Genomic DNA, 13088 nt, shown 5'->3' with positions numbered 1-13088 from the left:
ATGGCAAACCCCCTCTGAAGAAACTTGCCAAGAAAACCCTTCAATATGTTTGCCTTGGAAACAACTTAAAGGTGGCACATAACAACAATTATTATTATTATCATTAACCTTTATTTATAAAGCACTGTAAATTTACACAGCGCTGTACATACAGTCTTTTTAATTGGATGGTTCCCTGCCCTCAGGCTTACAATCTAAAAAGACACGACATAAAAGGAGAAGGGAGTGGTGGAGGGGAAGGGGCCTGTCTAGTAAGATAATACATATAAAATACATAGCAATAGAGGAAATGATTCAATAAAACAGACAACAAAAGAACAACAAAAAGCAAGTAACAATTATGCAATGCCTGGGAACACTGCCCTGAACAGGATGGTCTTCAACTCCGTTTTGAAGTTGGTTAAAGAAGTGATGGCTCTTGTTCGCGGGGGAAGAAGGTTCCAGGAGTGAGGGGCAGCGAGTGAAAAGGGGCGAATCCGGGATGGGGCAGAGGAAATCCTGGGCTGGGACAGGAACCCTTGACTACCAGAACAGAGGGCCCTGGTGGGAAGGTGAGAAGAAATAAGGTCTGATAAGTAAGGAGGGGCCAGCCCATGGAGGGCTTTAAACGTCGACAGCAGGAGCTTGTACTGAATGCGGAAAGGGAGGGGGAGCCAGTGAAGGGATGCCAACACAGGAGAAATATGGTCACAGTGGTGGGCGGATGTGATAATGCGTGCAGCTGAATGTTGGACAGAAATTAAAGGACGGAGGTGAGAAAGAGGAAGCTAAAAGCATAAAACCATTAAAAACATACAAAAGTCAACAGCCCAATGCAATTGCATATTAAAAGCTTGTTGTTAACTGCCCTCAAGTTTCCCAGCCTCAAAGCAACTCTGTGCATGAGACACCTCCAAGATCCCCTGTCCTCCAGTGCTCTGCAAACTCATACCTTCTAATAGAGTTTAGCCATCTGGTGCCTGCTTGAAAATAAAAGTTTCCCTGCCTAGCTTCCCTTGGAAGTGAGTTCCAGAGGATGGGAACAACCACCAAGAAGGTATCCTTACCAAGCGAGCCTCTGATGGTGGTGGGACTGAGAGAAAATCTTCTTCTTAAGTGTTCTGGCAGGTCCGTATGGGGAGATACGGTCTTTCTCCTTTGGTGGTTCCTTCTCTGCCTTCAACCGTAGTGATAAAAATAAACCAGCCACTTAAACAAGCAGGTGTTCGACTCAAGTACCATCCGCTGGACCTGGGAGGGCTCCACCACTCAATTTCTTTTTCTTTCTTTAAAGTTTAACTTGTATGTTTCAGGAAGTGAGGGGACAATTATAAACACACACAGGAAATCATCACAAGCATGAATTTCTAAATTCCTAGGGCGTCTACATGTACCTTAATGATCATAGAGTCTCAGCAAGGAAAAGTTGCTATATCCAAGAAGATTCCCCATTTTGGGGGGGGGGGCACAAATGCCACCTGCTGGAACTGGGAGCATTAACATTTTTTTTGGGACAGAAGAAGGAATGCAAAATTGGTTTTCTTCCCTCTGTCCCTCCCCTGCTGACTGTCAAGAGTGGACACTCACTTTGGCAGCCTGTGTGTGTACATATGTGTGATACTACCTTTGGCTTTACATTTTTTTGTACACTGCTTTTCATAATATTAACACTGTGTGCATGCACCACCAAAGAAAGAATTATGTAAGACAAAATACTATATAAGGCTTTAGGATGGTCATCATGAAAAGTCATACTCCAGGGCTTGATCCATCAGCTTGTAAGTGAATTGGACAGCCTGTTTATGTATTCTATATCTGTAATGTGGACCTTTGATTACATGTACTGTTGCCCATATACATACTTGCTGCAGTTCAAGAGAGAATACTTTTTACATGCATGAATTTTTAGAGGAAAATGACGTTTGTTTGTTGTTTTTTAATGTTTTCTTTTTAACTTATTATTATTATTATTATTATTATTATTATTATTATTATTATTACTTTTTAACTTTTGTGTGCCGTGAATGATTTTCACAATATTTGTTTTGGCTGTTATAAGCCAGCTTGAGTCCTAAACTGGGAGAAAGGCAGGATAGAAATATATTGGTATTAGTATTATTATTTATTTATTTATTTATTTATTTCAAGGATTTTATTATTTCCTCCATGGAAGCATTTGCATCTGATGTGGAGCCTCCTGCATAATCAGTTCAGAGTTGTGGAAGCAGAGTTATATGCATAGTGCCATTATACATGCTTGTGCATATATGTATTGCATGTGATTCTGTGTCAATGCACTTTTGGTTATGTAGTGTCACAGTCCAAGTTGCATTGGGCAACTTCCACCTTAATCTGTGACTGTAAAGTTATCCAGCATCTGGTCAGTGTAGGATCTGGGTTGAGGCTTTTTAACACTGCTGACCTAAGATATGGAGGAGGGAAACACAGAAGAGGAGCAAAGAGCCAGAAGTAGAAGCAGAAAAGGGGCAGACTCTTTGGTCCCTTGAAGTTTTGCCCATATTTCATATTTGAAACCAGAGGCTGCCTACATATTATTTTTTTCCACATCTGAGCTGGCGAGAAAATTGCTTGTTTTAAAAGTAGCCAAGGAGATCTGGAAAACTAGATTTCTGCCAGTCTTCTTATTTTGAGAAGAATACATTTGCTTGCTTCTAAAAGTTTGTCTTTATAATTTTCCACTCATTAGTATTTGTGCATTTCACTCCAACTTTATTCTCTTGAAAAATAGCTGATGCTGTACTCCACCCATTTGGAGTACATATTTCTTAGTGTTAAATATTCCCCAGCCCACCATTTTTCTGTAGGAGGAAGTGAAACTGCTCCTGCATCAACCCTTGTTCTCTTCCATTGTCCCACATTGCTGTCTCAAAGGCCTTCTCCTTCTCTCCATCATAAATGAGGACATAGCTCTTTTGATTAGCATCTGATTTGGGAGGGGCAGGAGGAACCAGGACAGTAGTCCTCAGTTTCAAAGAGGACCAACGCAAGAGAAACAGTCAATAGTCAATATTAAGATTTAAAAGAAAATTAAAGAGGCACTGTTGCCAATGTAAGTGTAATGTTACAACACACCACTTCTAATAATAATAATGTTTTATTTGTATTTTCCCGCCTCTCCAGATGGATTGAAGCGGGATTACAATCTATACATTCCATACAACAATAATTTCAATAACAATTATCTAAAATCACAATTTAAAACATTGTAGTATCTAAAAATGTTACAATACAATATTAAAATCTCATTACATCCTGTGGTAAAGTTGTCTTAAATCTCTATTGGGACATGAAGTGAAGTTTTCATCAGATCTTTAGAGAAGATCAGGGGGGTATGCTTGCCGGAAGAGATAGGTTTTTAGTGCCTTCTTCCTATCTCCTGTCCCTCTTCTCTACCTCTTGGTACTGCCTTCCAGTCCTTTTCCTTCTTTCAGCTATAGACAGAGGACCACAAATGCACAGCAATTGCCTCAAATCTCTTTGTGTCTCTTCCTCTAACCTTACAGATCACAGCCCGGATCTTAGAGGCCCATCAAAATGTCGCCCAAATGAGCCTCATTGAAGCCAAAATGAGATTTATACAAGCTTGGCAGTCTCTCCCAGAGTTTGGCATCACACACTTCATTGCAAGGTCTGTACGATTCACCCAGCCATCCAGCAGAAACACCCATATGTTGATCAGTATAAAATAATTGCGACAGCGTGAACTGCCCTGGTGTGCTGAAAGATGGGAATGGCCAGTTTGGGTGCATTGGATTACAGTGACTGCCCATAACCATGAAACATGAAATGGCAGCCGTAAAGATCTAACCTTTCTGCTCTTGACTTGGTTACTCAGTTGTAGGCACATGGCAAGAACACCTTGCATAATCCAGTAAAGGCTAAAATATTTCCCCTTTCAAAAAAACAAACTATGCAGCCTTTCCAAAATAAATCACTGGTGGTGTTTCACAACAGTTAAATTAAAACCATAAAATAAAAATGGTAAAAGAGAATATAGATCTAAATCTGAGGGCGTGAAGCTGCTCCAAAGTGCCCAGCCACTGAAGAGACAGTCTGCAGCCTCTTGAAACAATTATTTCTGAATTATGCAGCTGAAGAAGAGGCTGCCTCCTCCCAATAGCTGGCCATTAATTTCCCTGCATCTCAGTATGAGGAATGACCTTATTTATAGTGAATGCAGAAACAGCCCAGAACGCCCCTCGGCTAGCAGAAGGTGACTGAGAGGGGGCCAGGATGATGGCTTACCTCTACAGTCAGGAGGTATACCTGGAAGACTATCTCTCATGTGTGTGAGATTAAGGGATGCAAAACGTTCTCTTAGGCATTCTAAATGTGTTGGGATTTTAAGGCTGAAACACAGTGGTGTTTATAAAATGTGAACATTTCAGGTTCCAAGGGGGCAAGAAAGAGGAGCTTATTGGGATTGCCTACAACCGGCTGATACGGATGGATGCCAGCACCAGTGATGCCATCAAGACTTGGCGGTTCAGCAACATGAAACAGTGGAATGTGAACTGGGAAATAAAAATGGTAAGCAACATGTGCTCTTAAAGCTTTCTGTGCCAGTTGAGGTCTCAAAATACCATATTGCAGCTATTCCTAACCTAAGGGAAGAGGTAATAATGAAGAAAGGATCAACCTAGCTGAAATAGAACCTAACCTTGCCTTGCCCAGATATGCTGGACTACAGTTATTTGGGAAGCTGTGACCTGGCACATCTGGAAACCACCAAGATGGAGAAAGCTGTACTGTTGACTCCTCTTCCTTTCTGTTTCAGTTTGTTTCAAGTCCGTCTTTGCAGCCTTTCTGCACTCAATGCAATAATGGTTTTCAGTGAGTTTTCAAATAGAATCCCTGAATCTTTTCAGGCTGCTTGGGTGAAGTTCATCAGCACTTGCAGCTCTGAACTCATGTTTTATTATTCAGAGGTTTTAAAAACTTGTTCCTTGAATATCTTCACCTCTTTTCTTCATTATCCTCAGTCTATCTGTAATTGTTAAGGTATTTTAAAAAGCCAAAGTAAGGTGGTTATCAATATTTTTTTGTATTTCTGCCACTGTCTCTTCTTTACCTATTGAGCCAACAGAGTCGTTTGTCTTGCTACTAAGAAAAACAAACAAGTAGAGTGGTGCCCTGAATCTTGCCAAATTCATGAGAGCTGTCTTGTTTACATATAATAGAGAATGAGCTTCATAATATTACATTATTCCTAACTACCAGGGAATCAGGGTCCTAGATCTGACCCTTTGATTATGTATTCAAGACCATCTGGAAGGCAGGTCTCATGTGACCAGCTGAGCCACAATGTGCAAAGTGTTGATCTTCAGCACTTAATCACCTTGTGACTCATCCAACAGATCCAGCTTTCACTCAGTAAGAAAACTGCACAGTGGATAACCTGGTGAACCAGCATCTGTTTACCCTACAAAATTGCCCGCCAGAGAAAGCCTTGCCCGTGATCCTTGGGCAGCTTTGTGTCTAATATTAGGATGATCCAGATTTTGAGGGATCCATCCTTTTCCTAGCTAATATAGTATTAGTTGGCATTTCCAACTTTTTGCAGTTGTTTCTCCCTTGAAGCCATGTCCTCTAATACTTTGCTCCAGTCACTCAGTCTGTCTCAAAATTACATCACTCCAAGCCATAGAAAGTGATGCCCTGCTCCCAAGCCTCATGAGAGTTTCTCAGCTGCCACTGCCACTACTAGTGAAAGGCATGGCTAAGGATTTTGCTTGCACACACAGGTGAATAGTGGGAGAGATCACCACACAAAGCGATCAGCCAGACTGTGCAGTTTTAAGGAACCTTGAAAAGAGTTTTCGTGCAACCCTCATCCCCACCATGGTCCTAAAGGCTGATGGTCCTGCTTGTCTTTCTTGTACAGCAATACTTAGAAGGCCCCACACTTTTCTCTCACCACCCCCCTGCAGTCCTTTTTTCCCCTCCCTGCCCCCCTAGATCTTTCCATCACCCCCAGGAAGGGCATACCACCCACTTCAGGAATTGCTGCTCTATCTGCCTGAAGAGGAGCCCTCAGATCCATCTTAACCCTCGCTGTTATTTCCACCATCAAACAATGATGATCCCAATTCAGACCTCAATTTCTAACCATTCCAACAGGAATTTGGAGGACTGGAAACATCCTGCACTTTTGCATATTCTCTTTTCCTCTCTTAAGCCCCTATTTTCTCTAGGCATAATTGGTCATGGCATCCAAATGGGGCAGGCTTTGGTTTACATTAACTTCAGGCCGTAGCCTGAAGTAGTGGTTTGAAGTGTTGTTTCTCTCTTGGGTTTTGGACGTTAGCACTAACCACTAGTTCCCTGTTTCAGATGTCATGGCAAGCTGTGGTTAGAAGAACTTTGAGTAGGGAATCAATGAGTGAGAGCAAAGGAAGAACATGGATTTGTGTCCCATTCTTAATCCTCCCAGCAGTGACTCATCTGGATTGAGCCCGCTCTATTTTGGGGATTAAAATGTTGGGTCTTGGAACTGGGAGAGCGGAGTTCAGAGCCTTCCTAGCCATGAAACTTACTTGTGGTTTCAACTTAGCGTGCTTCATGTGGTTGGTGTGATGATAGGACAGAATAATGGCCATATGCGCTGCCTGGACCTGTTTTGGGGGAGAATCAGAAGCTACATGTTGTGAATAGGAATCTTTATTTTTTTATTTCATTTTGATGCCACCTTTCTCCCAGAAAGCAACTCAAAATGGCTCACAGATACAAACAATTTAAGACTTTACAATAAAAGCTTTAAAAACAATTAAAAACCTCAAATAAAAACAATATAAAATAGCATACATTAAAAACTATAACACCCCCCCCCATATAAGAGCCATCCCATGAATGTGTATTAAAAGCCTGCCTGAATAAAACTGTTCTTGCTTTCGTCTCCTATTTTTAAAATGGTCTGGTTTTGCACTTTCAGGTGACTGTCGAATTTGCAGATGACGTCCGAGTGTCCTTCATCTGCACCGAAGTGGATTGCAAAGTGGTGCATGAGTTCATCGGTGGCTACATTTTCCTGTCAACACGTGCAAAAGACCAGAACGAAAGCTTAGACGAAGAGATGTTTTACAAACTGACCAGTGGCTGGGTGTGAGTTGGTCAGGCCCTCCTCATGTACTGACATTAAACTCAATGGCCATATTAATATTTAACTTCAAAAGCTGTTATTTGAAATATGCTGCTTAATCAAGTTAAGCTTGAAGTGTATCTTTTTTTTTTTTCCTTAAAAAAATATCATGGAGCCTTTTGCCTTAGCAGACCAGTCTGTATGTGCTCTAAACAGCCCTCCCATTGCTCTGCTAAGAACAAGGCCGCAATATGGACCGTCCCACATGTGCGCTTGTGCCTCTTCTCCCTCCCCACAAGCAAAGGAGGGGCTGATCAGGTTAATATTTCTGACAGTCGTAAGCTAACCAAACCAACAAAATATTCTTAAAGCCATTTAACTATAAAGATATCCAGGGCCTAATCTATATGAAGTCTATTTATCATGTTTAATGCATGTTTTGTGAGGTTTTTAAACTAATAGATATATATATATTGTAAAGTGGACATCCCGTGTGTTCAGCGTCCTTCCTACTTTGAAGGTAGGCTTTTTGGTGTGCAATCCAGGAAGGTCTTTCGGCTGCCCCTCTTTCCCTGTTGATGTCAGTGGGGTTTGCACATGGACTCCTCTGTGCAACCTGTGGTGCTCGGTGGACAGTGTCCTTTGGCCCTTTGTGTTTTCACACTATATATCCCAGGCCCTTGCAGGAGCCTGGAGCTTTTACAGAAACAATCATGCGTGGCCTTGAAAAAAATACTCCTTCGTTAGCTTTTAAGTCTTTAATTTTTTCTTTTGATAATCATTTATATATTGTGTGTCTTTGTCTCCTCCTCCTCTCCCTTTCTCTCTCTCTCTCTCTCTCTCTCTCAATTCTTCCATCTCTATTTTATTTTTTAACACCATATTGTATTACAAACACCTTTAGTATTCACCAGCATAGCCACTCTACCTAAGATATGCAAAAACTTTTCATTACAATATGAAGTAAAGGTCTATGAAGTATAAGGATTTTGTTTTTGTGTAACTAATGTAAAAAGAAAAACACAAATTTTATAAAACTGTACAGGTTTTTCTTTCTTTTTCTTTTAAAGCTAGTTCCACAAGCCAAAGTAGGAGTTGCAATAGTATCGACTATATTGGCCTTACAGTATGTTTTTAATCTAAGTTAAAATTCCTGACTAGGTTGTAGCTGTGCCACAAAGCCCTTAATGATGAAACTCAGTTGCCTGGAGTTGGGATTTCCCACCTCAAACATTAACACTATAACAGCCAGGGAGACCTCAACCCACCCAATGCCAAGGCATAAACCAGTATTCAGTGTTCAGTAGTCTGTGACATAAAGACTATGTACAAATGCATTGTATTTTAAATAAAGGTCAAATCTTTTATTTAACAGCAAGTTTTCATGCCTGGTTCTTCTTGTCCTCCTTCATGAAAAGTCCTATAAGGAAGTGGCTTGTGGGCTGTTTTTGTGCCAGGTTCAGCCACAGTCTGTGTTTGTATGTGAATGGTAGAGGGGCACATTCTTTCTTTGTCCATAAAGTTCATTTGTTGGCATAAACCACTAGGATGTTTCTCAGCCTTGCTCCCATGGAATTATAGGGTTGGAAGAACCCCCAAGGGCCACCCAGTCCATCCTCCTTCTGCCATGCAGGAAGACACCGTCAAAGCACCCCTGACAGATGGCCATCCAGCGTCCGTTTAAAAACTTCCAATGAAAGAGACTTCCCTGATTCCCTCATTCCTCCCGTGGCCCCATCTTAGTGATGGTGAGGATCAACAGAGGGATATCAGGGTTTTTAGTTTTAGTTTTTAACTGTTGTTTTTATGAATTGATATTGTGTTTTAATATGTTAGACTGTTTAATACTGTCTTAAGGGGGGGAGGGATAAAGTGTTTTTAATTGTCATATTTTATATTTTCCTGTTGTTAACCGCCCGGATTGGTTTGCCAGAGGGCGGTATACAAATTATTATTATTATTATTATTATTATTATTATCATCATCATCATCATCATCCGAGGCTGCATCTTCCATTCTTCCACTCCTCTTTGAACAGCTTATTATCAGGAAGTTCCTCCTAATGTTGAGGTGGAATCCCTTTTCCTGTAGTTTGTATCCGTTGCTCCGTGTCCTATTCTCTGGAGCAGCAGAAAACAAGCTTGCTCCATCCTTGATATGGTATCCCTTGAAATATTTAAACAGAGCTACCATGCCCCCACTTAACCTTTTCTTTTCCCAGCTAAACCTACCCAGCTCCCTAGGTCGCTCCTAATAGGGCTTAGTGGCTTCCAGACCTTTTACCATTTTGGTTGTCCTCCTCTGGACTTGCTCCTCCTCCTTCGCAGGGTTGCTTATGACCTCCCAGTGGATCAAGGCAGAAAGAAAGAAAAACCCTGAAGAGACCAGGATGCCTGCCTATGGCCCCCTGTTCATTCAACATGCTTCTCCATCCTCACCCCTATATCTCTGTTAGAAGATGATAGTGAGTCCTGTGGAACAAGGGCTGCTCCAGTGGCAAGCTGATGCCCCTGAAGCATTTGGCCTGGGGTATCCTTCCCAGAGGTATCCTTTCTAGAAGGACTTGTTCCAGTTCCTCTCATCAAACTGGCTTTTCTCTGTGCAAAAATGGACCCCTTCCTCCTCCCAACTCACTCCAAGCTGAATTGAAATGGATGCATGTCCCTATTCCTTGTATGAAGGCACAGCAAATGCATTCTAATCAGATTATCTGAAGTGTGCATATCAAACTGCTCCATGTTTGTTGTTTATTGTGTATTGCATTTCTAGAAAGAAAAAAGTCCTGAAATATATACAAAAGGGATTTTGGTCCATCTCTTCTTATTACAACTCTAATCTTTTGACCATAATAGTATTTGCTGGTGCTGCTTGGTCGTAAGTATTCCAAAGTCAATGCTAATTGCATCTGGGGGATAAATCATGCTGTTCCACAAGCCAGACTGAAAATGTTTAGGGCTAAACATGGTCTCTGTATCCTTTCAATTGGCAAAATAATGTAATCTAGAAATAATGTTATAGGACAATTTGCAAGGATGCCTTCCAGTAGGGAGATAATCTCAGGGGGCTTCCTGTTCTCATCTGAACACACACCTGCTGGTGCCTCCAATAGAACCATGTATTCTGTGAAGGAGGCTGCCTGGCGGAACAATAACAGCAAAAAACCTTCTGGAAGGGACTCAAAAGCTCTTCCCTTCAGAGATGTAGCCTCCTTCTCCTTCCTCCTCATCCATTCTCTCTGGGAGTGGCCAGGAAACCTAGGGCCCTTTGAGGAGTGACTTATGGAGCTGGGCATGTTTAGCCTGGAGAAGAGAAGGTTAAGGGGTGATATGATAACCATATTTAAACATTTGAAGGGATGTGAAGTCAAAGGCTGTCATGGCCCGCATCCATAGTTTTTGGTGGGTTTTTTGGGCTATGTGGCTAGAACATGGCCACATAGCCCGAAAAACCCACCAAAAAACTATTTGAAGGGATGTCATTTTTATTAAAGCATATAACACATAAAAAACCATACATAAAAACCTATAAACTCATATTAGATATTACATACTGTACATATATAACTGTTCTATAGAAATAAACTTCCTAGTACCTCATAACCATCCTTTTTGGAGAGAATTTCTGGTGTTCTGTACTTTTATTTACATCTAGGTCTCTGCATACTTCTAATCTTGATATTATTATTAATGTTTTATTAATTCTAATAATTGATTACATTTTCACTAGTGAAGGGATCTCATATTGAGGATGGATCAAGCTTGTTTTCTGCAGCTCCAGAGAGTAGAACACAGAGCAATGGATTCAAACTACATGAAAAGAGATTCCACCTCAACATTAGAAGAACTTCCTGACAGTAAGAGCTGTTTCACATTGAAAGGCGCTCCCTTGGAGGGTGGTAGAGTCTCCTTCTTTGGAGGTCTTTAAACAGAGGCTGGATGGCCATCTCTTGGGGGTGCTTTGGTTATGAGTCCCTGCATGGCAGAATGGGTTTGGACTGGAGGCGCTTGTGCTCTCTTTCAAGTCTATGATTCTAGCCAGAGACACCAGCGGACCTCGTATGGGTGGCCTTCCCAAGAATGTGTCCCTTGCTGTCTGTGGTCAGCTTGCCCCACATTAACAGAAGAGGCAGCAGAACATGGTGTGGATTCCTGGTGAGAATTGGCAGCAACAATGGCTTCTCCCATGTTGTAGGAGTGTTTGTGTGTGGGGGGGGGGGGGTGCATTATTGCATACATTCTTCACCCTCCACTGGAGGAAAGATTATTATTTCTGAAAAGCACTGTCCTGCTTCCCATGGCCCTTTGTTGACCCTCCTTCCTCTTCACAGCTAATTCCCACACTGACTTCAGAAGTTTCAGCCCTCTTCCGCTCACTGTTCTTGTGTGTCGCCTTGATCTATCCGTGGGCAGTCGCTTTCAGCAGCTCCCAAAGCAAAACCCCTGGCTTAATTATGAGATGCTCACTGGGCCGGACGATAGCCTTGATCTCTACAGCGTCTGCTTGAAGGGATGATGGGAACAGAGACTAAGCCACAAGCTATAATAATAATAATTAATAATTTGTTTTATTTATATACCACTATTCCAAAGATCATAGCGGTGAACAGCAAGTAAGCTAATTAGCAAGTAAGCTAATTTGCCCCCAACAGTCTGGGTACTCATTTTAGCTCCCTCCTTGGAAGGATGCAAGCCTGAGTCGAGCTTGGGCCCTTTTGCTGGTCTTGAACTCGCAACCTTGTGGTTTTGAGTGAATGGCTGCAGTATAGGCATTTAACCACTGCACCACTAGGGCTCCTATGGTGCCGAGACGGTGGTACATACAAAGACAATCCCAGTATTGCCATAAAAAGAGTCTATACTGGATTGGATTAATGGCCTCTCTAGGATAGCGGTCTTCCCAAAGGAGCCAACCAGCTGCTTCAAGCAAACATGCTTGCCAGACACAATTTGACATTCACAGGAAGCTCCCTTCTTCACCGTTTGATCACTGGTGCCATTTCTACTCTGGTTGGTGCCTTCCAAACTCTCAGGCAGAAGAGCATTTTCCAGTCATGCTACTGAGATAGATTTAGAATCATAGAGTTGGAAGAGACCCCAAGGGCCATCCAGTCCAACCCCATTCTGCCATGCAGGAACTCTCAATCAAAGCACCACCAAAAGCTGGCCATCAAGCCTCTGTTTAAAAACCTCCAAAGGAGGAGACTCCACCATTCTCCAAGGGAGCGTCTTCCAAGGATGAACAGTTCTTACTGCCCAGAAAGAGCTTGCTCCATCCTCAATATGACATCCTTCAGATGTTTAAACACAGCTATCATATCACCTCTTAGCCTTCTCTTCTCTAGGCTAAACATAACCAGCTCCCTTTCCAGACCTTTCCCCATTTTGGTCAACCTCCTCAGGACATGCTCCATCTTGTCAATGTCCTTTTTGAATTGTAGTGCCCAGAACTGGACACTGTATTCCAAGTGAAACCTGACCCAATCAGAATAGAGTGGTACTATTACTTCCCTTGATCTAGACACTATAGACACTATACTTCTATTGATGCAACCTACAATTGCATTGGCCTTTTTAACTGTTGCATTACATTGTTGACTCATTTCAACTTGGGGTCTCCTAGGACTTTCACATGTAGTGTTGTCAATCCAGGTGTCCTCCATCATATATCTATGCATTTCATTTTTTCTGCCTAAGTGCAGTACCTTACATTTCTCCTTGTTCACATTCATTTTGTTAGTTTTGGCCCAGTTTTCCAATCTATCTAATCTGATTGGAATATTCTACCGGCCATTGGCTCTGCTCTTCATAGCCAAAAGGGCTGCTTCACTTCATGCTTCCCAGCAGCCACTCCAGTTCAGGACCGTTTGCTTTGCTACTTGTGTTCAGATCACAGGAGACTGTCAGAAGGCATCAGAGCGTGCGGCCATGCTGCTGAGGGATTCTGGGAGTGATAGTCCCTGAAAGTAACTTCCAAGCTCTGGGTTCTGCACATCTGACCATTGTGGCAGCTT

The 13088-nt window shown here is 42.1% G+C and overlaps 1 protein-coding gene across 1 annotated transcript in view; it reads left to right on the top strand.

The window, feature by feature from the left end:
- FERMT2 (FERM domain containing kindlin 2) overlaps positions 1-8450 on the top strand; it is an 85853-nt gene extending 77403 nt beyond the window's left edge. Inside the window, exons 11-13 of the mRNA XM_042470031.1 lie at positions 3504-3628; positions 4389-4530; positions 6932-8450. Of these exons, the coding sequence (XP_042325965.1) occupies positions 3504-3628; positions 4389-4530; positions 6932-7105 (441 nt within the window). The 3' untranslated portion in view covers positions 7106-8450. The remainder of the gene's footprint in view (positions 1-3503; positions 3629-4388; positions 4531-6931) is intronic.
- Positions 8451-13088: the final 4638 nt, after the last annotated feature.

Source organism: Sceloporus undulatus, chromosome 1 (assembly GCF_019175285.1).
Source record: "Sceloporus undulatus isolate JIND9_A2432 ecotype Alabama chromosome 1, SceUnd_v1.1, whole genome shotgun sequence".
NCBI lineage: Eukaryota > Metazoa > Chordata > Lepidosauria > Squamata > Phrynosomatidae > Sceloporus > Sceloporus undulatus.
The sequence above is the reverse complement of the archived record's forward strand: the minus strand, read 5'-3'. Positions and strand labels throughout refer to the sequence as shown.